At 39.8% G+C, this 27011-nt stretch overlaps 1 protein-coding gene and 1 long non-coding RNA gene across 3 annotated transcripts; one reads left to right on the forward strand and one right to left on the reverse strand.

Moving 5' to 3' along the window:
• The first annotated feature begins 1168 nt into the window (after nucleotides 1–1168).
• Nucleotides 1169–5600, forward strand: rps15a (ribosomal protein S15a). The gene is made up of 5 exons (XM_042399596.1): nucleotides 1169–1269; nucleotides 2148–2285; nucleotides 2439–2518; nucleotides 2962–3047; nucleotides 5468–5600. The coding sequence occupies exons 2-5, from the start codon at nucleotides 2153–2155 to the stop codon at nucleotides 5559–5561; spliced, it is 393 nt and encodes a 130-aa protein (XP_042255530.1). The 5' UTR covers nucleotides 1169–1269; nucleotides 2148–2152; the 3' UTR covers nucleotides 5562–5600.
• A 16463-nt stretch (nucleotides 5601–22063) lies between these two features.
• Nucleotides 22064–24678, reverse strand: LOC121883772. Of its 2 annotated transcripts, none has more exons than XR_006092265.1 (4): nucleotides 24231–24678; nucleotides 24071–24152; nucleotides 23811–23855; nucleotides 22064–23617 (listed from the first exon to the last, which is right to left on the reverse strand). It is a non-coding gene; the product is annotated as an uncharacterized LOC121883772 (long non-coding RNA). The 2 variants fall into 2 exon arrangements; XR_006092264.1 differs by having other exon boundaries at nucleotides 23784–23855.
• Nucleotides 24679–27011: the final 2333 nt, after the last annotated feature.

The raw sequence follows: 27011 nt of genomic DNA on the forward strand, positions 1-27011 counted from the left end.
GATTCTGTTTGTTCGTTCTATTGACATATTTATTATAACATAATCATAATCTATATATGAGAAGGTGCAATGAGAAGACGCATTAGGGATGTCAGATTGAAATACATGTAGTTACTCAACACCAATAACATGGTATAAATAAAGTGACACAATCTAGAAATATTTTGGTCGAATCTCTGTTTGTCTTGAAGAGAAAGGTGAGATTTTCCTTCATTTGTTTAAATGGAAACAACCTACCAAGAGAAAGAAACAAATTTGATTCCTGCTTGATCTTGATATTTAATTTTAGAACTCTAATTTTTGATTTTTAGATTTGATTACATGTTAATCTCAGTGAGTGGTGAGAAATGCACATTCTCTTGAAGGGTATGTAAGTGCCACTGTTTAGCAGAAATTGAAAAAGTAGATTTTGTAAATTAACTCCTTGCATCACGCCTGCAAGCAAATCTGGAGCTGAGCAATAATGTTAACTCAGAACAGCAATACCCTAATCTATGATTATATCCAACAAATCATCTTTTAAAATACAATTTGTTCAACTTCATTCGCCCCCAAATCACTTTGGTCATATTCTCCCTGTCTTTCAATGAAAATATGTTGTGCATAAACAGACAAATCTTGGCCTCCTTGTTTATTACGCAGAAAACTATAGTGATTGATTAAACTTTGATAACAATGATTGTAAGACCCATTATGCCTGTATGGCACACAAAAAAAATCCCTCTGGCTTCCAATATTCCTACCAGAAGGTTTTTTCCCAACCATACACTGTATGCATCAGTAAGAATAGAGATATGAATGTGTGTAATTATTCATCCTCAACACCGGGTGGCGCTGCTTTAAATTTGACACATATTTACAAAGGATCCCGTAACCAATAGCAACACCTGATTGTAAAATTGAGATTTCTCTTATTTGTCCTAATAAAGGCTATTCAGGGAGCTCATTTTTTTTATAAACTTAACTAAACTCAATGCTGTAAATGTTTTGAAATATATTCAATAAAACTTTTCATATTAATTGAATGTAACCAGGTCATAAGAATTTGAAGCCACAGCGCATATTAATTTACCGAAAAGTTGGTAAATATTAAAACACTTTCTGTGTAGCTTTATTGATGCAGACGGAGTTCAGTTCATATCAAAGATATTAAATATCGGGATTTCGCGGTGGTGTGGGTCATCTCGCTTTATAAAACCTCTTGGGGTTTTTTCCCATATTGCATTGCGAAAGTTTTCTACTTCCTCTTTCCGCCATATTGCAGAACCGGTAAGATGTCTTTCTATACCTTCGCCTTCAATCTCTACAGTATCTAAAGCATCTAAGTATTAATTATAACATTTATAAGATCATCTTGAAGTTAAATGACATAGTAATGATTTGGGATGAGTATGGTCTCGAACAATAACACGAAATAAGCACATTTGGGCTTCAAAAGTCACCCTGAGGTCTCTCTGCTTGGGCCGGGCAGTCGGTGCGTTCGCGGCGCCCTGATAGCCGTTAGCTTTACGACCACTGACTGTAGAAATATATGTCCACTTTAAACAAATAAGACCTGTGAACTGTCTGTTAAGAATGTATTTAACACATTTTATACGCGGTCGACTCTCGACGGGTGTTCGTTGTGTCTATTGGTGTTAACGAGCTGCTTTGCTAACTTGATGCTACCGTGGCTGAAGTCGAGGTGTCGTTAGATGGACCATGCTTTGTCTTTATCACCATTTTATCCAATCTAAAGCGAAATTAACGTCACCTGCTGCGAGTAAAATTGTGTTAGTGAAAGAATTAACTCTCACTCACCGCGGTAATGTTAGAAAAGTTGCTAACTGGTAACAAATAAATGAACGGATCTTGACGTAATGGTGCTAATTGAATTATTCACATTTTCACACCCTTACTTTATGTGTTTGTGGATAATAGTTGTGAAACGTGTGTCCCAGTCAGAATGTGCCGCCAGTTTTAAGATTAAGCTTTCAAGTGTTGAGTTGAATGGGGTCATGATTTGGTGATGGGAGTCTCAAAGTGTGGACTGTGATGACATGGGTTTTGGGACAGTAGAAAATGAGAGCTGGAACAGGATGATATGTGGTACTTTAAACTTTATTCTCAACATTTGATGGTTTTATTGTCTTTGTGTGTCTTTGCAGGCATCATGGTGCGCATGAACGTTCTCGCGGATGCTCTTAAATGCATCAACAATGCTGAGAAGCGTGGGAAACGCCAGGTCCTCATCAGGCCCTGCTCCAAGGTCATTGTGCGCTTCCTAACCGTCATGATGAAGCACGGTGAGTGGAAGTTGTGTTTTCCAGATTGAGGGAATGACAAAGATCTGAGATGCTGAAATTTAGTTGTAGAGTTTCCTTTGAGCTCATAAAGAGACAAAACAGTCTGTGTGTTGTACTTAAATAACATGTCTGCATTGTGTTTTATGCTTCCAGGTTACATTGGTGAGTTTGAGATCATTGACGACCACAGAGCGGGGAAAATTGTCGTCAATCTCACAGGCAGGCTGAACAAGGTAAAGTTCTTCAAACTTGACCCACTTCTCCAGTTACCACTATACCACCTCATGTAAGACGCTTTCAAAAGATGCCTCAGATATGCTGGCTATTTGTTTTGAGTTAGCAGTGGTGACTAACTAGAAATATGAATTTCAAACCTTATCACAGCTGTAGCAATGCTTCCCTCATGGTCTGTAAAAATTGGTTTTCTTCTGAAAAGCTGCCTGATCGGAAATATTAATTTGGCTAAACATTAACTAGAATTTCACTGAATACTTCTGAATTTTTTATAAATGATGCGCCTTTGCATGTTTGCATAATGAGTTGCAGCCTTCCTTATACAGACTAACACAGATGGCGTATCATACTATATACAACCTGCAGCTTTCTGTTCCTGCTTGTTTCCTTGTGTGTATGTTAATGATTTGAGTGTAAACCAGTGTTGTTGTTTTTCTTGCAGTGTGGTGTGATCAGTCCACGTTTTGACCTCCAGCTCAAGGACCTGGAGAAGTGGCAGAACAACCTGCTGCCCTCAAGACAGTTTGGGTGAGAATCACTTACACGACTCTGCAGTACACAGCTTTGAATTGCTCGGTGTCATTCATGTTGATTTCAACTAGAAATCAGACTTTTGCAAGAGTGAAGCTCACTGATATCTAATGTCCTGATGCTCTTGATCAGGAGGTTACTGCAGTGGCCTGATTTTGTGCTCAGCTTGTCTGCTGTGATACTTGCTTTTAATCTGCCCTGCAGTCTAGTTGCTGTGGAAAATTGTTTTGTAATTGGTGAAGTTGATATTAGGCTGAGCATCCCAATAGACCCTATATCTGTAACAATTTCTTACAATGTTACTATACTTGAGTGTGTGAGGGGAAAAAATTATTTGCCCCTTTTCCTACAGTTGTCAGTGGTGTCTCCAATAAAGTTATTGCTAATTATTTTGATCAGCAGTTGTCAGACGAAGCCACTGAGTCGTTAGGTGCCAGTAAGAGACTGGAAGTAGATATGAATGGTGAAGCTTATCAGAAGTTGTGCACTAATTAAGACGATATGAGATAAAACCTAAGCAGGGATTTTCCCTTCCCAAATAACTACCTTTCACTGGTGACAAATGACCCTCTGTAGACCTTTCTGCTCTACAGCACCGCGTCTTTCCTTTCACTGTTGGTTGTTCATTTGTCTGCAGAGAATAGTTGTTCATGCAATGTTTATACCTGCTGTAATGCAACAAGGCTGATCTTTGTGTAGTCTGTACCATAGAGCGGCTTGAAAAGTTGGTCTGGTATGTTAATCGTGGAATTGCCATAAGTATGGGCATGATTGCATGTTAATAGTGGGGAGTTCAGATTATGAAGCTTTGGCCCTTTTCATTAACATGCATCTTGAGTGACCACATTTGATCAGATCTCACCTCCCCACTCTATATGCAAATAAACGTGTACATCATTTCCTTTTGCAAAGACCATATCCCTTTTTGTTTTTAACTGGCAGGATACAGCAATGCACTTCCCATGCCTAGTCTGCTAGGTATTAAAAGAAGTTTGCAAAGACCATGGCGCGCCAGCAAAATTAAAACTTATTGCCCAAATGGAAATCAGGCAGCGTGTTTTGTGTGAAGTCCATCCACGAGAATCCATTTTGCCTGTTGTGGCGGCTTCTTGTTTTGCAATTGAATATGAAGCCATTGGTGCACGAATGAGTGTGTACTTACGCAGAGGATGTCAGTTGAGTAGGCGGTCCTTCAGTGTGGGCCAGGACACATTGCGTACACACTACTAATAGTATGTGGCCCAGACCACTTCACAATGTGGTCTGAGCGATTGGATCTCAATGTGTCTGGGGTGCGTTGACACCTTACAGCGGTCCACTTGTGATCGGATCACCCAAGATGCATTTTAATGCCAGGTGTGAACAGGATCTTTGATAATCTATCAAAATCTGGGGAGGGGGGGGGGGGTTGTTTCTCTGCCAGTGTAGCAGCTAAGTTCTCTGCTTGTTGATGCTGCCCAAGAAGAATTGCTGTTTTTGATGATTGCTGGACTCATGAGTAGTAAAGAGTCCTTCGTTTGAAGTCTCTTTTGTTTGGTGAGAGGATTTATTAGAGGATGTAGCAGAATCCACAAGGAGGCATGTAGTGCAAATGCCATGAGCTGGAGTCCAGCTCACATCGATGATTGCAGCGTATATATTAGTCTGGTATTATGCTCAGATTTAGAATGAATCTGGGATGTTCTGTTGCATGATGAAAGTAGCAGGTTCTTTTTGGTTTCGATCTGTTTAGAATCAGCATTTAGAAATGTTCACACAGCTTTGTTCAGTGACTCAGTCGTCTTTGTTCTTCGCTCATCCAATTGAGTGATTTGTTTCAGGCTGCAAGTGAGTTATACCGGTTTGAATTTTTGCTTGTGATTTGTCTGTTTCCACTAAACCAAAATGCTTCTGCATCTGATGTGGACACATTAAATCAACCCTCAGCAGTTGTATTGAGCTCACTAGTACTTACCTGCAGTGTTGCATTTTATGATTAAGCTGAGTCAGTGTGAAATGGAGATCATAAAATAGATTCTTCATAGCATTTATTACTTTGTGGAACTTATTAAAATGTCCATTCATTTTAAATGGAGTAGAGTTTATTTCATCAGATTTAAATGTCAAGGTATTCAGGTTTTTTTTAAGTCTACAGTGTAGTGGAGATGTGTTTGGGAGGATTTTTTAAAATGTTGTTGCTCTACACTAGCAAGGCTTTTTTTGATCATATCTAATAGATGCTACATGTTGCAATTTTTAACTTTTGGCAAAATATATCATAATCCCATATTTTGTTTTTAATTTGGTGTTTCACTTAAAGAAATGGTGACCAATGTTGAATCCTGTATCACACTGACTGTGTACTAACTATCTGTCAGACTTGGCAGTGAGGTGGATTCAGTTGGAGCGAATCCTAACGTGTTGACTTGTTTCCACAGATACATTGTGCTGACCACCTCAGCTGGCATCATGGACCATGAAGAGGCCAGACGGAAACACACAGGAGGCAAAATCCTTGGATTCTTTTTCTAAAATGTAAAGAACTGCAAATAAAAAACGACCAGAGGGAAAGCTGGTAGTCTGCTGTTGACTTATTTCATACAAAATGTCTGTGGAGATTACTTTAAAATAGGCTGCAGCTCTCAGTGAATAACAGTCCTTTTTAAAAACACAAAAATCCTTAGAGAATACACTAGGTGCTGGTATTTTTTTTCTTTTGGTTGTCTGATAAGAACATAACATGCAATATATGTTATATTGCAATATACTGAAGCAACAGCATTTGATTTTGTACATGGATTAGACAAAATAATGGAAACTAAGTGAGGTAACTTAATTGCAGTCAAAATGTCAGCTATAAAGATAAAAGCAACACTGAACAGTTTTTAAAGCAGTGAGACAACAGAGTTGTGAAGCAGAAGAAGCCAAATACGTGTTCACAGTGCAGGAGCTTGTGACCAAAAACTAAAATCATACTGTAAATGAGCAGAAAAGATATAATGGTATTTGTGGTGCTTGTTAAACTTTTAGAAAAAGCATGAATGAAATATCAACTGGTTACTTGTAGTGAATGGATGATAGTTGGAGGAAGTCAATCTGTGTGTGTGTGTGTGTGTGTGTGTGTGTGAGACCTTAAACTGGAAAAGTGATCATACATCGATCAGCTAACCATCCAACTGCTGCTGTTCAAGTAAAAGGGTTCTGAGAAGCACGCGGATGTCTATTGAGACAGGAAACTATTACAAAAACAGTAGTGTGAGTGAAGAGCAATATATGTGACACGACTGGGGCTCAGGCCTCAGAGGACTACACCCATAAACGCTATATCGTTGACAGTGTAAAGAAGTTGCGCTCTACCTCCAGACAAACTTCAAATAAGCACATTTACGTCGTAGCTGTGCCCCTGGTGGCTTTTTTAGAGCTGCCACATCTTTGCAACTCGGTCGCCAGCTTGTAAAAAGCTCTGGCTCTCTGCCCCTGCAATCCTCTCACCAGTGTGACCTTTTCTGGGGGTCCTCAGTGTATTTTGCCTCCTCCCCAACCTCTACGGAGTCTGGCCGCTGACCTCGCATTAGACTCTGAAGAAGAGAAGTAACAGCCTGCTAATGCAACAGCTCTGTCCAAGTGCTCCTCATGGGCTAAGAGCGCACTGACTGACTGCCTCCCTCATGGCTTCACAGCACTTAAGCGCTGCCTTGTAAAAGAAAAAAAAAAACTTTTAGGCTGCTGCTGTTTTAAAGAGTGAGGATACCAAGTTCAGAGAGCTCAGGCTTTAAGTCTCTGCTAGCAGTGAGTATTTTGACATTAAATCATCTGGAGTGAGACTTCTTGGCAGCAAGAAATAAACCAATTGTTCACTTGTACACTGTTTGATGCCACTTGTAGTTTTTTAAGTAGGGAAGAGGTCGGGCAAAGTCTCCCAAAGAGCAACTTCCAGGCTAAGTTGGTATAAAAGCACTGACCTTGTTATGACTCTGAAACCTGTCAGGAACGTTGAAGCCTTGAACACTTCCTCCCATTTTTGCTGTCTTTGAACTTTCTAATTTTTTTTCTAAAAAAATAATCTCTGAAAAAGTACTGCCAGAAATACTGTCAGAAAGATGCTCCCCCAGGGAGAAAATATGTGAAAATATGCGTTTAAAACTAATTCCTGGTGAGCTTTGGATAGTGGCATTTACAAACCCTTTTAAAGGGGATGAAAAGCAGTGTACTGTTACTTTTCACAGCTCATCAAGATTGGTACATCATCAATTCTTGAAAATTATAGGTATGAAATGAAATGTCATAAGAAATTGACTTCAGAATATCAAATAGGAATTTAAGAAGAAGGTAGACATTTTTTTCCCCACAGAAGATTAAAATCACTCAACAATTGTAAAAGTGCAAATGACTGGAAATCCAGCCCTGAAACATAACCCTGCTTAAAAATAATATAAGCTAATATTGTTTAACATTTATGTTTTAGCTGCCTGTAATGAACACCGTTTCCCATAAACCCCTTGACCAGTGGTTTCCAAACTGAGTGTAGGGGTCGCCTCAAGGGGGTTGCTAGAAAATCTGAGGGGTTGCTAGAGGATGAACAGAATTGGACGACAGCTACACAAAGCTGTGTTTACTCAGCTTCTTTATGTGAACTACTGGATCATTTTTCTTTTTTGAACCTCTAAAAATAATTCAAATAGAGTCTGAAAAGGAAGAATCACTCTTTTGTTGAACCGCTCACAACTTCAAGCAAGCGTTGGAGTTGATTAAAATTAGAATATGGATAGTAAACCCTTGGATCTTGTTTCATTTTTTCAGAAAGACGGATGAAAGAAACACATTGAGTGAGAGAAGCTACAGTATGTGGAACAGAGACTATAGAGGTGACGTCAGTGAGAAATTGCTCAACTCTTTCTGGGATCTGAAGACCATTAAGGGTCCCTCGGCACACGGCTACTGAAAGCGAAGAAGCACTTTGAGAATGAGTTTAGCGGTTTGTCATAATAGATGCTTCTCGTCTCTTATTTGGCATCCAACAATTTAAGTAGCTTTGTTCCCCTGATGAATGAATGGTATTCCATGATTTATTAGCTTACATTATGTGTAGATATCACAGTATAACACATTTCAGATGATCAGCAGCAGCACTAACAGCACCTCTGACTGTAACATAGAAAGAAAGAAAAGTCCAGAGGTGCTTTAAAACTGAAGACTTACTGGAAGGAGGATATCACCTGAAATTAGAAAACACATTTTTGAAAAAGACTCTCGTACCTGCGAACCTCTCGGTGTATTCTGCCAGTGACAGGGTCTGTTTGAAGACAATATGCTGCCACACATCTGGGGATCAGGGTGCACAGCCTGGAAGCCAGCAACATGTTTCTCCAGTCTTCACCATATGTCAGCTGCATCCCTGAGATCTCCCAGAAGGGTTTAAAGCACCGCTGCGGAGGAGAAGAGGAGAAGTGCAGCTCTCAAAACAAATAGAATACATTAATACTGAAACAAAAAGTCTGCTGTTTGGCCTGCTTTGATAGAGAGAGCCGGAGGGAGCCGGAGAGCAACTTGGTCGTGCCTTTGTGGAATGTGTGAGAGTATTGTACTTCTGAAAACATGACATGCTTATATTATGTAAGTATTGAATATTTTCTGTAGCAAAATACATAAAAAGCTTTAGTAAAACACATAAAAAAAAAGCTGAAACATTTCCTTGCTGACAGAGCAAAGCAAATTTACCAAGTGAAACACATTTTCCTACTTATACCCTGCGGCATCTAGCCAACAAGATCATTTTGATTTTCCTGTTTCCTTTCCCTGTTTTTGAGATATCCACCACCAAACCCAACAGAAAGGTGAGAGGAATACATTATAAGCATTAGCCAGTAAAAAAAACCCCAAACAACTATACTATTGAACTATATTTCAATGCAAACAATGGCTTTAACTACACAGTGGCATTAGTGAATTGCAGCTAAAGCAACCAACTAAATGTCTAAAAGTTGCACAAAAAAAAAAAGTTTCCCAAGTAGCTCCGGCTAATCTACAGACATCACACTCAACAATTTTAGGAGCTTTTTCAAGTTCCCATGAGAAAGAGGACATCTTAAAACCTTTGCAAAGAAAATCACTTAAAATTGGCTATATTATAGGCGTAGATAAGGCAATATGTGTTTTGGCCACTTCATGGCAGCGAAAATAAACTGTAAACACAACACTGACACGTTATCACCTCTTCAGTTGATATGGTGAATGTGTCACAGTCGGCTAAATGTGCACATCCAGCAGATTCAAAGCATCGTTAGCATTCATTTGGAGTCGTGTTTCTGGTGAATGTTAGTACAGTGTTCACTCTCCTTTTTAGCTTTGTTTTGGTGGTGACCAACTCCAGAGAAAAATATCCAGGACCTTTAGCTGCTAAATGCTCCATTAATGTATAATATCATATAAAACAGCAGCCTGCTGCCTCTGGAACAGACGCTGATGCGAGCAGTGAGAGTGAAACAAGCTGAGGGCTGGAAAACCAAAACACACAGGTGACCTCATTCACATACAAGTATTCATGTTATAAAAATATAAATTATAACCACTTTAAAATGATTTTTTTTTTTGGTCTCATGCAGCCAGCCAACAGTGGTTAGGCTATATGCTGCAAATGTACTGCAGACTAAATTAACTGCTGAATTAAGTAAATATTATAATTGGGTTTCAACTGACGATTATTTTCATTGTCATTTATTTTATTGATTAACTGATTAGCTGTTTGGTCCATAAAATGTCAGAAAATAGTCAAAAATGTTTACTGTTTTTCAAAGCCCATCTTCAAAGATCTTGTTTTGTCCAAATTAGTCCAAAACCCAAAGATATTTAGTTTACTGTCATAGAAGACTAAAGAAACCAGAAAATATTCACATTTGAGAAACATTTTTTTTTCTTAAAAGGCTCAAAAAGATTAATTGATTATCATAATAGTTGGCAATTAATTTAATAGTGGGCAACTAACTGATTACATATATTTTCTTCAATGTGTCACCTGTGTGTGTGTTCATAATATGAAGCTGGGAGCTGTTACTGGGAGATGTTTCGCTATGTGCTGAAATAGTGCTGCTGCGTCCACATCGATTTTCATCCTACTTACTAACCCCTGTCATTCTCAGTAGACAAAACCTCAATTACCTTAAATAATTCTGTTTGTGACTTGAGAGTGCTGTGAAATAATTTGGTCTGACTGTGTTCTTTCTCACTGTGATGGAGTTTGTGCAAAGCAATTCAATGCTACAAATTCCTGGCAGGAAGACAACATTTTACTGTTGACACCGAGGTCCTTGTGCAAACATCACATCCATTACTGTGCAAAATGGACCGACTGGAGTCTGGAAACTTATTAGCTGCTTGTTATGGCATCAGTTTTCAACAAAGCCCCCATGTCCAGCTATAAAGTAGCCTAGGTAATAGATGGTGTCAGTGAGGTCTAATGCTGCACCATCAGCTCTCATTCTGCTCCCCTCATGCTGCTGAAGTTCCCCTACCGAACACTTGAGGGCAGTAGAAACACACCTCATCTTCAGTATTCCTCCTCCGGTCCTGGTCCTCATACTGCATTCAGGCCAGGCTGGTTGGCAAGCAGCAAGACTAATTATGATTGATTCAGAGATAACAGAATTAATATTGGAATAGCAGTTAAAGTATGAAACGTGGATTCAGTCAAAAGAGAGAAATTTCTTTTTACTCAGCTCTACATTGTCCTCTGCTGCCATAAATCACTTAGCAGGTCACAGTGAAATGAGGGAGAAAAACAAAGACGATTAGAAAAGTGGACGTGCAAAAGTGGATAGAAGCAATTCATTTTTGGATTGAAAATTTAAACATTAAATATACTTTTAATTTTGATTCAAATATGCTGAGAAACTAAGTTTGGTGGATTTTAAATTGGACTCTTTGACAGGTTCTTTACAAGAGTTGTTTCAAGAAACAATAGTGTGAGTAAAATCTCACAGTACACTTAACAAAAAAAAGAAATACAGCTCAGTCAGGTAAAACGGAGATAAAATGAAAGGAATTATTTCAACTTTGATCAGCTCTGTCTCCTGTTGCAATAAATTAGTTTTTAAAATGAGAGTCAGGGAAAGAAAAGTAGAAATTAAAAGCACACAACAATCTTTTCTTCAGTGTAAACAACATGGAAGTGATTCCTTTTTATAGGCAAGGCTGCTTCTGCACCAACCCAAACACATCTTGTTTTTGTAACTACACCGGTGTTGCATGAGATCATATTCTGCATTGCACTTCTACTTCCAGCCATGTGATTTATTCCACCACCCAACACAGCTCCGACAGACGCCGTATCTCCAAAGAGGCGAGGAAATTCTGGAATAAATGGGCGAACAGCTGAGAAGAAGATATGAAAATGTATCTTTTGTAGAGAGAGAGACAGAGAGAGATGAGGACTGTTGTCACCGCCAATGCGAATGAATTCAAGGTGAAATAGAGGGCTGTGCATTGTCATATGGTCATTTCACTGATATACTTATCTCATGTTTTTCACTCTCTGCCCTATCTCTGTCTGTATGCCTTATTTACTAGGGTGAACCAGCTAGGGAGGTAGGAGGAGTGGTGGGTGGGAGGTATGTGTATATGTGTGTGTTTGTGTATTCACGGTGCAGAGGAGTCTGGTGTGCATATGATGAATGAGATAGTTAGGAAGCAGTGAATTTATGGCTGTGAATGCAGCCATCCATTCTGCCCTGCAGTCCCTGGCTGTCCTCAAGGGCATCATGCTCCTCCGGGTCCCATCTTAGGTGGCTCACTGGGGATACCACTACTGCTGCTGATGCTGCTGATGCTGCTGCTGCTGCTGCTGCTGCTGCTGCTGTTGAGGCAACACCTGAGTCGTCCAGGTAAACAGCTTGTGTTCATTGCTTACTCATTAGCAAGCAATGAACACAAGCTGTTAATGTAAATATAATAACAGGGAGGCCAAGAGGTGCCAGCGAGAGACTGCCTTTATTAATCAGGCCTCTCATTTGTCCTCTGTAGATCACCTTGAGCATTACAGTGCAGTTTGGCCTCTTATGTGGATGATATACAGTATGCCCAGCAGTAAGTCACAGGGTAAGAAGTGATTACTGTTGTGGGTTAAATAATTAATGATGAGTGAGTGTGTAATGTTACTAAAGGCACAATTATCATGTCACATCACATCAGCATTTGAACAGACCTAATATGGCCTCAAACTAAATGAAACAGGCCTTTTGTCTTTGCCTTTCAAAACAACCCACATTCGTGTTTTCTGATCTGACCATTACAAAAATAATTCTCTTTAGTTAGGTTTAGGCACAATTCAACTTGGTATGGGTTAGGGAAAGACTGTGGTTTGGACTAAAGATTGTTTTTATAAACTGCAGTTTCCCAGTTCAAGAACTGAACCTCAGCTTTTAAGCCAGCATGACTGAGATGTTTATAAAAGTGCTCAGAAAAAATGGAGATTTGAACAATCTACAGTTCAACATCTGCTGAGGAAGATCATGTGATATGATCAGAAACTATTGAAAAGCTACTAAATGGACTGATATTATTTAAGCAGCACTAATCAAATGACTGTGTGTATTGTAAAAGAGAATTATCACCCGATGCTGTGGTTCCCCTCAGCTCTACAGAGGGTTTTTGCTTCTTTTAACTCATTGTTTTGGTTGCAACTACTCAGATAAACACTGTGCACTGCCTGCCCAGAACCAAACAGCAGAGAGATTAAGTTAACAGCCAACTGGTGAACATTGCGAAGCATTTAGCAATGAAAGAGACAAATTTTTTCCTCAGGACTTGGAGAAGACCAGACCAGAGCTAAAAGCAGAGTGAATACCTGACTTTCATTCATCAAGTGGACAAACACACGACTCCTCAACAGCTTTATAAGGTGAAAATATGTCATTGTTGTGTTTATAGCTTGTTTTTCTGTCCCAAAGGGGACAAAAATAATAATAATAATTAATGGCGCTTTAAGGTACAGTCATCATATTACATCACATATGATTACTCTGGATTCAACAAATCCAATTTAAACAACAACATAATGCATACGACTGTTTCCTGATCTGTCAGCACTGTGGTCAAATTTTGGTTAGCTTTAGGAAAAAATACAACTTGATCAAGTTTGGGGAAGAATTATGGTCATATTTAGAAGAAAACAATGTTTAGTGTTGATGGGAGACGGGATGCGAACACTGCTCTCCCCTAAAAAGCTTCGTGTGCCCAACCTTCAACCCCGATACTCTCCCGAGGAGGTTTCATGCTAATTTGCCACAAGAGGTCCTTGTCAGGCAAATGTTAATTAAGTGTGCGTCGTGCATTTGAACAAATGATCAAGGCTTTTTGGAGAGGACAGTCTCATTGGATCAAATTGCATCGCTTTGCATCATATCATATTGTTTCATATGATACCTATAGTACTGTATTGTATTGCATCACTGCATTTCATCAAATCTTTAAAGACAGAATGAGTAGGATTTTCCTAAAAAAAACAAAAAAACAATGTAAAGATTTATACAAAAAGAATCCCTCTAAATCATCACTTATGACCCACTAGAAGTGTATGCGGTGTCTGTATCTACAGAGACTCTGCCCTCGAAAACTGCAATCTCCATGGCGACTTTAGTAACACTACCCAATCACATTGCACAACAAAATATGACTGTGTCCGTGACATAACTTAATTCTCCAGGTGCGCGACATGAAAGGAAAGTGTGTAATGACACCTTATTTTGTCAAAAATACGTCATTTCTGTTGAGCGACATTTATCAAAAGTGTCGAGCGACCTACCATAAATGACCCTTAACGGTCAGGGGCCATGCACTTCTGGTGTTGTTGAGCCGGGGAGGAGGGGCCAACTTTGAATGTTGTGTTTACAAACTGCAACTGACAAATCCTGCTAATTCTACCTGTAAATACGGTGTTACAATCTATACTCATCTTAACTATTTTATTCTATTTGCTTTGTTCAAAAGTCTAGATGTCAAGTAATCAGCTTCTTCTTGTATCATATAGACATTTTCTGTGCAGTCACTGCTGCAGGCCCCCATCTGCCTACATCTGACTCAGTTTATTATTCGCAGGTGGTGAATCATCCTCTTTAAGGACGTGTATTCTCTGTATCTCAAAAAATAAAACCTTTTTTTTTCTATTATGCCCTCCGTACATGAGCATTTCGTTTACAAAGATTATGAAAATGCGTTTTGAAATAAAACACAGCCTTCCGAAACCCAAGGTTTTTTACTAAATATGTTAATAGTCTTCAGCATTCCTCTGAGCAATCCGGGGATTCAGGGCCATTACAGAATAAAAACCTTACTGCACATAAAATCTTATCTCAAAAGGCACCAATAGGGAAAGACCTATTTTCCAGCTTGGCATTCCACCTTAACTTCATTGTCTTATCTTTGCTTTAGAATAATCAGCCATGGGTGCACTTGTTGCTGTTTTGGCATTTACTGTATTTTGCAACAGTTATTGTAGAAATTAGTTGATGCTTTTATCAAGTTACACAGTGAGTTATACGGCTATACAGTTAGACTGACAGTGGATACACAGAAATTGAACCTTATGTTAACTGTCTCTAACCACTTAGCTGCACAGAGTAGAGCTGCTGAATCTATTTGTGGTAAGATTTTTCAGTTAGGATGCCTGTGTAATTTGGCCTCTCAACACTTTCAAGACTTTGCGAAATGACATCACTTCCAAATTACATCATCCTGCCTTTATGGGCAAAATAAACATATAAATGTCGCAGGCCATTGAAGTCGATGAGCACTTTGACTTTGTGTCTGATGAGAGTGAAGAACACTTGTGGTCTCAAGGCCCAGCTTGACTAGATGTGTGCATGTACGTGCATGCCAGCAAGCACGACTGGAAGGATATTAGTGTTCTGGGGTGCATGTCTGTACTTTTATGTGTTTTTATGGAAGTGTGTCAGTGTATATGTATTTGTGTGTGTTTGACAGAGAGAGAGAGAGAGGTAGCAGCTGTAGGAGTCGGGGGGCCCCAGGGCTCTAGAAGACGTCAGACCCAGCTGGACGCCTCCAGGGGAGGTCAGGATGTGTTGACAGCTTCCTGAGGCAGATGAGAGAACAGAAGTGGCTCTGCCTCTCATCTCCAGTTTATGTGGATGCCTCTGAAGATGGCACAACACAGCACATCAGATTTCTCTGTAATTAACACTTTTCAAGGGTTTGTTGAGGGGTCGGTGTGTCTGATGTGTGGGCACGTGTCATCAATTCATGTAAAAATGGCTGAATTTATTTGTGTGTGTATGCAGAACAGATGTGCTTCCTTACACCCTCCATGTTAATGACATTCATAGAACAATGCCCTCTGCATTCATGCTTGCATGTGAAAGTTACAAAATGGACAGCACTGCTATCAAAAATCATTAAAGGGGGCCTTTTATGCTAATTTTCAGCTCTACTTTTTTATTTCTGGACCCCACCAGAGTAGCTTTGCATGATTCACGGTTCAAAAACTCCTCATTCATCTTATACTGGCCCTTAATGCAGCCCTAACAGGTAGTCTTAGCTCCTGTCTCTTTAAGGCCCCCAAAGCCGGTGCTTTTTGCTTACAAGGATTACTTCTACATACAAGGGTAGTTTGGTACAGGTTAACACTGGAGATGATGATGCTGGTAGTTTTCCAGTCACCACTGATCTGCCACAGCCAACATGCCACTCTAAAATCATCACCCTGGTCAAGACCATAGGTTATACCTTATATCAGCTCAGGTCCTACTCACAATCGTATGGCACATGAATATACATGCATACATACTTCCGAGTCAGGTTATTATACTATATATTATTCATGTATTCTTGAGTATGAGTCCATGGAGCACCTAGCCCATTATCATATTCTATAAAGGACCAGTGTGTAAGATTTAGGGGGATCTATTGGCAGAAATGGAGTATAATATTTATAAGTATGTTTTAATTAGTGTATAATCACCTGAAAATAAGAACCATTGTGTTTTTGGGACCTTAAAATGAGCCCTTTATATCTACATAGGAAGCAGGTCCTCTTCCATGGAGCCTGCCGTGTTGCACCACTATATTTCTACAGTAGCCCAGGACAGACTAAAGAGGAACTTTCGTGTTTTTCGTGACTTTCACAGTCACCGTAGGCTCTCTTACATGCTTGAAAGGGGGGGGGAGTATTCAGTTGGTTGCAATCTGCAACCTCACTTCTAGATGCCACTAAAACCTACACACTGGTCCTTTAAGGGTTGAGGCTGCACTCTCCATCAATAATAAGTCCAAGAAGTCCTTCAGCCAGTTATGTTTATTATAGCAGTCCGGTTTACAGATTTTCCAGTTCATAAGTATTGTCCTCTTTACAGTGAGAAAGGCTAGTGCGACAATATGTTGTGTAGTTTGTGTGTGTATATTTTCCACTCTATTTTCCCAATATGCGTACAACATGACATTGAGGAATATGAACATTCATTATCATCTGTAAAACATCAATTACCTCAGTCCAGAATCTTTCTACGATTGGACAGAACCACAGCAAGTGCATGAGTGTGCCAATCCTACCGCAGCCATGCCAGCACAATTCAGAAGCATTTGGGTCCATTTTTTTTAACTTATGTGGTGTAATATAAGCCCTATGTGTGACCTTCATTTGGATAATTTTATATCTCACACAGTTGGAAATAGATGTTGAAGGTCCGCAGTGAGGGGTGAACCAATGTCTTGTTCCCATTGTAATTTGGTGGGCATAGTGCTGTCAGGGAGGGATAGACTTAATAACTTACATATAGCTGAGACAGTTCCTCGCCCAGTAGTAGCATCCCTCAGTTCGCCATCAAGGACACTTCTAGATCCCAGTATGATTCCTTTAGATGTGATTTTTTTAAAGATAGATATCAGCTGTAAGTGTTGAAGGAATGCAGAATCATTCAGACCAAATTGCATTTTCAGCTGATAGAATGGTATAATATCTCTGTCCCTTATAACTTGTCCAGTCTGAGTGATATTTTTGTGTTGCCAAGTGCTCTTTGCCAGTGTTATATTGCCTACAGTGAACAGTAGATTATTTCATATTAGACATGCCATTAATGAATTTGTGTATGCCTTTGCAATTTTACAAGAAATATCAATTAGCTGATTATCTATGTTAGCATTATATTAGGGGAGGTATCGTAATGACATTATAGAGATCGATTTGTTGTATTCAAATATGATCAAATATGAATATGATCCAGCCACTCCCAGCTACCTACTGCATATTGATTCTTTGTATAGCCATAATAGTGGGAATCTTGCATTGTATGCTAAATAGTAAAGATGAGCATTAGGAACACCCAGACCACCCTTGTTTATGGGCATGGCCAATTTTTTATGGTTGATTCTAGGCTTCTTCAAAAAATATTTTAAAAAAATGATCTTTATCACCTCTGCTCTGCCCTACAGGTAGGACTGTCCATCTCCATATATCCTCGCTAATTACTTTTAAAATGTTAGGGCCATTTAAGTTGAATATCTTGCTTATTCCAAGGTACCTCATACCTTGAGGTTTCCAGAGCCAAGGTGGGCTGCAAAGGTGTATTGGTTAAGAGGGATAACTTCACTTTTACTGCGATTGATCTTGTATCCAGAAGTTAACCCAGTGGTTCTATGAGTTTTAACAAGTGTGGTATTGAGTGAGTTGGGTTAGATAATGTTAATAAAATATCATCAGCATATAGAATGGCTTTGAAATCATATCCGTTCAGATTGATACCAGTTTTATTTTGATTGGTTTGAATGACACAAGCCAGCGGTTCTGGTGCTAAAATGAAAATGGCTGGTGAGACAGGACAGCCCTGCCTTGTGGATCTGAAAAGTTGGAGGGAATGAGATATTATACCATTTGTTTTAACACAAGCAGTTGGTCCATGATATAGTCCTTGATCCACTGCATACCTGTCGGCCCAAAACCAAATTTAGATAGTACATGAAATAAAAAGGCTGCTCTATCCGATCAAAAGCTTTTTCAGCATCCAGTAATATTGCTACCGCTGGATGCTGAAAAGTAGAGACTCTGTACATCACATGAAGCAGACTCCTCATATTGTTAGAGGCCAGGTGGCCTTGAATGAAGCCCACCTGGTCCAGATGTACTGAAGATGGGATTACCTTCTCCAGGTGCATCGCAAGGATCTTGGCAAGCAATTTATAATCATTATTTAAAAGACTTAATAATCAGAAATTGCTCATTTGAATGTGATCCTTGCCCAGCTTTGGAATTAGAGAAATGATAGCAGATTACATAGTCATTGGCATTGACTGGTCGGAGATAATATTATTGAAAATCATGGTGAGAAGTGGAGCCAATATGTTCTGGAAGCAGGGCACAAAATTAGCACCAGCCACCAGCCAAATGCTGGTAAAATATGCAAGTGGCTGGTAGTTTTGCTTCACTCACCTGCCAAAAAAACTATGGTAATCTATTGAGTGGTAAAATTTGAACATTCATTAGCCATTTGGCTGGTGGGCAAAAAAGTTGATTTCGCACCCTGCCTGGAAGCTTTTATAAAACTCTATGCTGTATCCATCATCACCTGGTGTTTTCCCAGTTGAGAGAACATTAATGGGAGATTTTACTTGTTTCCAGAACATGTCTCTAGTGTCTCCTTTTCATTCATCTTTAGGGTGGGTAGAGGTCATTAAAATGGTATCCATGTCCTCATTATTGGCATGGCATTCAGATTTATATAAATGAGAGTAAAAGAGAGTGCAAAGGCTAGATTAATTTGTTTTTGTTCACATGCCATGGTCCCATTACAACTGTATATCGCTGGAATAGAATGTTTATTTTCCATTTGTTTTAGTCGGAGTGTTAGCATTTTTCCAGCCTTGTCCAGCCAGATTCAAAATATTTCTTGCATTTTTGATACAGAGCAAATGATGCCTCCTCATGTAAGATTGCTCGCGAGTCCGATCTTATCAGTAAAAATGAATTCCTGAGTCCAGGGTTTTTTGGGTCAAGCATGTGCTTCTAAAATCTTAAGTTCAGTCATTAGATTTCTTTTTTGTTTAGCATTTTCTTCTTTTTTTGCATTGGAATAGTCCATTATCCCCTCTCTGCATATGGCTTTTAAAGCTTCCCATACTATTTGGACACATAGACCTGAGTTTAGATTAATGGCAATAAATTCAGACATTTCCTCTCTTATTTTAGAGAAATTCTTCATCTTTCAAAAGAGAGTGATTGAATCTCCATTGTTTTGTCTTGTGTATATTGACTAGAGGAGAGAAAATAACTGATGGAGGTGCATGGTCAGATATAATAGTACTATGTGCCTGAAAATCACAAACACATTCTCCATTAGAGCTTTTGATATGAACAGATAGTCTATTCATGAATATGAATTATGAACCTTGGAATAAAGGGTATATTCGTGTGTGTGGGGTTAGATAGGCACCAAATATCAGTCAATGGCAATGTACTTTTTAGTTCGTTAAAAGCTGCAGAAAGAGCTCCATCTGATGGAAGGGGGCGGCTTGAACGCTGCGGTCACGGTGGGGTCACTGACCATATATAATTCTCCTCCCATCAGAATGGGATCTCCAGTAAACTTTGATAAAAGTACATTCAGGAATGATAAAAATACAACTTGCCCAGAGTCGGGTGCATAAATGTTAACAAGGATACACGTTTTGATTTTGTAAAAAACCTGAGACTAGGATATATCTCCCATCCTTGTCAGCTATTTGTTCTATTAATTTAAAAGAAATTCTCTTTGCGATCAGGATGCTGACACCCCTAGCTGCTCCGCTGCCTGGGGCTGAGAATACTTGTCCAACCCACTTCTGTTTTAATTTAGGTATTTCAGCCTCTTTAAGGTGTACCTCTTGTAGCATTGCCACACTGCATGCTAATGATTTCAAATGTGAGATGATCTTATAGCATTTGACCTTATTTGGAACCCCATTTATGTTTCAAGATATCGATTTCATTGTGTTAGGACCCATATGTATTCAAACCAAATATATTCATCAGTGTAGGAACCTTGCCTGAGAGCATAACATTAATATTCTGTACTAAGGGGCGGGTTACACATAATAAACAAATAACATGCAAGATGCCACAAGGCAAATACACACAGAACAAAAAAGAGACCGATACCATATCCTTCTCTTATCCATGAGCAAACAACCATGGGTGCAGTTATCTGCAATATTCAGACCTTTATAAGGGAGATGGGTCATTCAGCTCTGAATGAGCTCTTCTGGTCACTCTCTTCTCCAGCTGCAACATTAAAGTGATATTACTATATTAGTTATATTACTAATTATAATCAAAATGTTTTGTTTTGTGTTCACAGGTCAATTGAATACAAAAATTCAGGGCCATACGGATCAGACACAAGTAAGCAGTCGATTCAGGTAGACGTAAAAGTGGCCAAGGGCGGGTAGTCTTGCTCTTTTTTGAGCTCTGTCAGTCCATTGGGGAGGACGTCTTGCTACTCATGCGATATCCGACCGTATCGAGACTAGCGACATGGCATTGAGGGCCATGGAATCGATTGCGAGTTTGCCTGACACTGGGTTGTTGTCCATGCTTGGTGGGGACCGAGTTGCGGAGGATGCAGTGTCTGCAGAGATAGTGGTGAATCAATGCCAGAGACTCAACGTTACCCTGAGTGGTTACAGGAGAGAGAAACTCAAGAGAAAACTCTCCACAGATTCTGTTGCACAGGAGGGTCTGAACATTAAGAGGCGGCTCCTTCAACGATTAGAGGTGACCAACCACGAGTTTGTGCAGACAGTGGGCCGGTGATCATCTACGATGGACCGTCTGAACTCTAATATCAAGCTGCTAGTGCAGCATATTGTGGGTTCAGGTACTACTCATTATATGACTCCACGCTCACCGCACACCACTCACCAGAACACCTAGTCATACATACACATGCCCACAAGAAGGCCCCTCCAATTCAGCTACGCATGGTGAGCACAGCAGTTCACTTGCACTGAACTGAGGATACAGAGACTATACACATCTACAAATGACCAAATATCTCCTCTGGCTGTAGTTCACACTTCAAAGCAGCATTCATGTTTGTGCCTTACTTATTCACACCTTTTGAATCCTTCTGTGTTTTGCTCTTTTATGCATGTTTATAGTTATTTGATACACATGTATACAAAGTTTTTGTCATATTTGTTTTTGTCACACTTTATATTGGACACTTGTTTTCATATCTCTATATAGTTGTTTTTTATTTGCTATTATATGTCACAGATACCAGGGCTGGTACCAAGACAACAGATAATAATTTTTCCTGAAAACAGGACAAATATGATGAGGCAGGGAAAAGTGACTGTTCTTCATAGAATCCTCCCGTATAATGCTATTCTTGATAAAACATACTCCAAATTCACATTTGATGCTTATAGCTTGCATACACATGTACTCTTTTAGTTGGGCTTTACACCAAAATCACTTTTTCTCTTAAACGTGTTATTACTATACCAAGTTACATACTTGAAGTAGATTTTGCTGATAATACTTACATACATTTCCTTAAGTAAGGTTTTGAATACAGGTTGTTTACTTGCAGTGGAGTATTTTCACAGTGTGGTACTGGTATTTTTACCTAGGTAAAGGATCTGAATACTTCTTCCACCACTGCAAATGGCTGAACAACAGCAGGCTAACCAAGGCTATCATATTTTAGCAAACTTTAAAACATTGATGCATCAAACAAATCCATTATCCACACACACACACACACTGTTTCCTTTTCTTACAGTCACATAAAACTGATTTGAGCATCTTTCTAAAGAAATAAAATGATGCTCAAATCAGTTTTGTGTGACTAAAAAGTAAATAGAAGTTTTCTAGTATATGGTTATTTTTACTTCCAATTGTACTTTCTATAATAAAAGGTCTTGTTTGATACTTAACCTAACATCTACCTCTATCTTGCTCACATATGCACTGTCACTCAAGGATGAACTTATTAAAAAAAAAAAAAAAATTCAAACGCAGTTACAAACATGGTTTTATTCACAGTAGCCACAAACAAAGATACTCCAATACAACTAGGCCGCTACTAGGGTTATTAGCCTAGGTCTTGCTCTATCTCTCTCTCACACACATCAAATTTACTTAAAAAAATTAAGAATTTTGGTCAACACACATCTCACTCGTTTCCTCTCTCCTTGTTCTTCACAAACTAGTAGCTCTGCTAGGTGGTTGGAAGTCCCTGTCGTACTGGAGAGTAGCATTTATGTTTTGTTTGTTTATAGTTTCTTTGTGAACTTCACAATAGTTGTGCTGAGCAAAACAAGCATAGATAACAAAATGAGAATCCTCCATGTTTATGTCCATTGTCCTTGAAGCCACAAACCATGCCTTCAAACATCCTAATGAACACTCGATTACCATGTGAGCCTTGCAAAGTGATAGCCCATAACACTGCTCCTGTGCAATAACTCCACCATTTGGGGTATTCTTTCATGAGGTACGTCATCAGGGGATAGACTGGATCACCCAGAAGAAGCAAAGGGACAAGGTACATTAAAAGAATGTTTCCCTTTCCTGTAGATGTAGGGTTATTTTACTTTGATGTGTGTGCAGTCAATGTCTCCCAAGCATTGTGGCATACTGTGTGTTTGGTAGAAGTTGACAAGAAGATCCTTCACTTTGGGTTTTGTGCTCAGTGAGGATGGTGATGGCCTTCAGACTTGTCAGATTATGACTGAAACAACTTGCTGGGATAGTCCAAATGCATCAGCGTTTTTTCAGTCTTCCCTCGTCACTCAGGTAATACAACGTGCATGCTACCTTTGTAAGTACACCCACAGGCGCCCTCATTTTTGTTGTACAGATGTAGTCTTTCACTGAGGTTCATCAGGGCTGATCTGGACATTCTAAAGTTTTCTTGCCATTCCTCAGGAACCACAAGTTCATTGATAAAATTATCCCAGCATGCACTGGTTCTTCCTGGCCTCACCCAAAACCAACACCCCATGTAGGGTTGATAACACTGCTGGACATGGGTCTTGTCACAAATCACTCAAATAATAGCTGTGCATGTTGGCAGTAGTGGCATTATAAAAGGTATAATTTAACTGCACAACAGCTGCTAGCAGAAACGCTTGTAATTCGTTATCTATGTTGAATGAACCACTGGTAGTCAAAGCTGATGTTTGTTTTCTTCCGGAAAGTGTAATAGAGGCATGACAAATCAGGGAACGGCACATCATGAATGATACTACCCAATCAGGAAGTAAATGTGGGTGTCTGCTTCATCGTTTCCAAAGGTATTTGTTTCTGCCCGTCCAGTCTAAAACGCAACCCTGAAACCCTGCAACTAAAACGAGATCCGCAGCATTTTCGAATGTCTCCGTTTTAGGTTTCTGAAAACACCAGAGTAGTGTGGATGCTAGGCGTAATCATAGCAAAAGTTAAGTGGATGTGGCCTCATATTGATTATGTGTATTAGTCAGTGTAGTTTGCCTGATACCCCTTCTCCCCAAGACCCTCTAAATTTCACACCCTGCCTGTATGATGATTTCACTTTGTGTAAGCATGTGCATGTCTCTCTCTCATGCTGCTGCAGCATTTCACCCATCTATGAGAGACAAAACAAAAATACAATCCATTAATTGAGAAAAAAAAACAAGCAAACATGAAGGTAAAAAGGCAAGTGGAACATCTGCATAAATACAGGTGAATTCACATTCTTCTAGGCATTTTCACAATGTTTTAGTAACAAAATAATCCACTACAGACTTTACCATTGTGCTGATAGGTGTATGTTCTACCTGACATAGATTTCGGCACATTTTGGAGAGGATCAGATTCTCATCCTTGGGTTGCAAAACAAAGGAAGAGGAAACATCTGTGTAACTTAAAGCTAGCTTGTTAACAGTTAGCTAACGTTAGCTAGCCAGTATGTTTCATCCAATATTTTCATGTCACATGATATGGGGCACATGTTATGACATTCTAATGTTAGCATGACTGGATAGTGGAAATTAAAAGTAGTAACCTACATTATTTGTACAAAATTAACGTAACTCACTCTCTCTCAAAACTCATGAACATGCACTCAGAGTACAGGCTGAGAGGGTCATGGAGCTCACCAAAGCGTGCACTGCTCCCTCCTGCAAAACCACACCCATCTGGGTGAAATACCAAGTTTTTAGGGAGTCCCCCCAGGTTTTATCCCTTGGTTTAATTACCTTCGCCACTGAAGCAGCTGGGTAATGCCAGACATCATTACCTCGCCTCTCTCAGAATCACTCAATCCCTCTCTCACAAAGAGATCTACCCACCATCGGCACCACTGGCCCTCATCATTCGTAGCCTCCAGCTGCAAAGGTCAAAGGCAGCTGTGATCCAGGCAGCCATCCCACGATAGGTGCCTTCCTCTTCGCTTGGCAGGCTCCATATTGATTTGATTAGTTGCTAATTAAAACTTGGCAGGCTGGGCCGGGCACAAAGGAGATCGCTCAATTAGCGGGGTGTCAGAGAATCTAATTGTCTCTCTTTCACCCTCTCACTCTGTCTTTCTCCCTCTGCCTTCCTGCTCTATCACACATCTCCATTCTGTTTAATGAGTATAAAGGATGAGTGAAAAGGGAGGGAGGATAACTCTCTGAGGCAAGCGACTGAGCACGCTCAAGGAGCTAAAAGCATCCAGCCCTGTAATCCTTAAACTAATCTTTGCTTAAAGATGCAGTTTGTAAGTTGTAAAGAATGCGCCGCCTGCCAGTGGACATTTGTTTGGGCATGTTGCCTACAGCACGCCTTGATGCCTGCTACCTTCTCTTCGTCTGGCAAGACATCCGAGTAACACACAAGCTGTTGCAGTTTTAGTGGTGCGCCTCTGGGAGAAGGAGTTATGAGCTCCAAGATCCTCTCTTTGTGTCTGTCAAGACACCAGATTTTCAAAGCACTGTTGACGGGAATAGTGTTCCATTACAAAGGCTGTTTTCACGAAGGAGTTTCATGTGTTGATCCTGCTCATTTCATGATGACATATGAGATATTTTTCTGAACTTACATCTTTTAAACTGCATCTCTGAGGAAACATCTCTTTTAGAGTAACAGGCTTCTGCTCCAGGTAGTGATGTTACACTAGGAGCAGACTACTTGACACTGTAGTGACCTTTCAAAGCAAAAGAATAGCGCCAAAAATCACATCACCACCCCAAACTAGGCCGCGTTACGTCACACTCATATCAGAGAGGTGCGGTGCTGGTTTTGAATACGGGGTGTGCCTCTCAATCTGCCACAATATCTAAAAACGGAGCTGTAGACTCTGTTTTAAAACTGATCCATTTTAATAACATAGACTTTATTGAATAAATAAACAATAAAGAAAGCAGTAAGGCCACTTATAATCTGACTAATTGTTTCATCTTGGCCTCATTTAATTCAGCCATACAAGTGCAATAACAATAGTTGCCCAGCAGATGTCGCCATTTTGACTGTATCAAATGCTTTGAAACAGTGAACCATTTTCAATGCAGTTGTTTCATATTGACTCAGTGCTTCAGAAAGCATCCCCAGAAGAGTCCCCCATCACTGGCTCCAGGTCCTTTTGGGTTTGAACGTGCTCCTTGCTGAATTCATTCTTTGATCCAAATGACTGACTGTCTGCTCTCTTAGATCCTGGTCTGTCTCTGTCTGCAGCCTACAGAGAGGAGATGACAAGAGAAGGGAGGTAAAATCTATAATAACATTTGTTGCTGCAGTTGCTACAGGTGGACACATTTTAGCACATATAGGCTCCATCAACTTTTTAAATGTTTCCTCTAATTCGTTCATTTTGTAAACCACATACAGTCGAATATAAGATGCAGAGAAGAACACAAGAGGGATGTATAACCGAGACTATTTGTTTATGTTGTTATCAGTTAGCAGCAGGAGTCTTGGCTTTTCTGATTCTTCTTTGCTTCTAGCGGCTCCGCGTCTCCAGAGTCAGCTCCCACATGGACCTCGGCTTTTCAATCAGCTCCCCACCAGCTTAACGGGGAAGTTACCATTGTCAAAACAGATTTAGATACTGTATGTGACTCTAATACATGTTGACATATGCAGGCACACACACGCTCACAGGCGATGACTTCCATAGGAAGAAAAGCTGTTAGAGATTTCCACACGGATAAGGAGAAATTCTGGAGACTATGTTAAAAGAATGAGCCTCAGAGAGCAAAAAGTAGCTGATTTTTAAAATAAATGGTCCACCATATCTGGTTTATGTAACATATGAATTTCATTTTGCTCTCTTTACAAGCCTGTAAGGCTGCAAATGAAGAACACCTCCCAAACTCACACCCACACAAATACATAACAGCTTTCCTAAATGTCCGTATTGTTAAGCTTGGCTGTCATCATCCTCCTGCTCCTGGCAAACTGGACAGGGCCTGCATTCATTAGTCAACTTCATACTCTTATATAATATTTACAAGCAGCAGTTTATGTGACTGCAGAGACCGGGTGCTTCCAGTGATGCTTGGTCGGGGCCCTTACTGCAGGAGAGCTGGCTAACCTCGAACCTGATTGACTGTGGCTTTTATGCTGTTCCTCCATTTACAGTACGGCAGTGCAAGCTAAAATGTCAGCACTTGCCAGCTGCGGGTGCCAATGGCAATCGCTCATAGACTGGCACTGATTAGCTTTGAATAAGCCTGAGTGGCAACCTGGTCTGTGGTGTACATAGTAGGCCATTGTCTGATGGCTGGATGCACACTAGGAGGATATCCCCTTGACATGCATGGATAATGTGAACAGATTAGTCCTATCATTCATACAAAAGGACTCAGATTATGCTACTGCCATGTAGAGCTGAGGGCAATATACCCATACTGTCTTATGAGACTATCTGGCATCCTGGTTAGTGTAATATTGAGATGTAGCATAAATGTAATGTTTTCTTATCTTAAAGGCCCTATAAAATGATTTTTTTCAGTCAGCTTCTTGCTCTGAGCAATGGGCTCCTACATAAATACATTTTT

This window comes from Thunnus maccoyii, chromosome 2 (genome assembly GCF_910596095.1).
Source record: "Thunnus maccoyii chromosome 2, fThuMac1.1, whole genome shotgun sequence".
In the NCBI taxonomy this organism is placed as follows: domain Eukaryota; kingdom Metazoa; phylum Chordata; class Actinopteri; order Scombriformes; family Scombridae; genus Thunnus; species Thunnus maccoyii.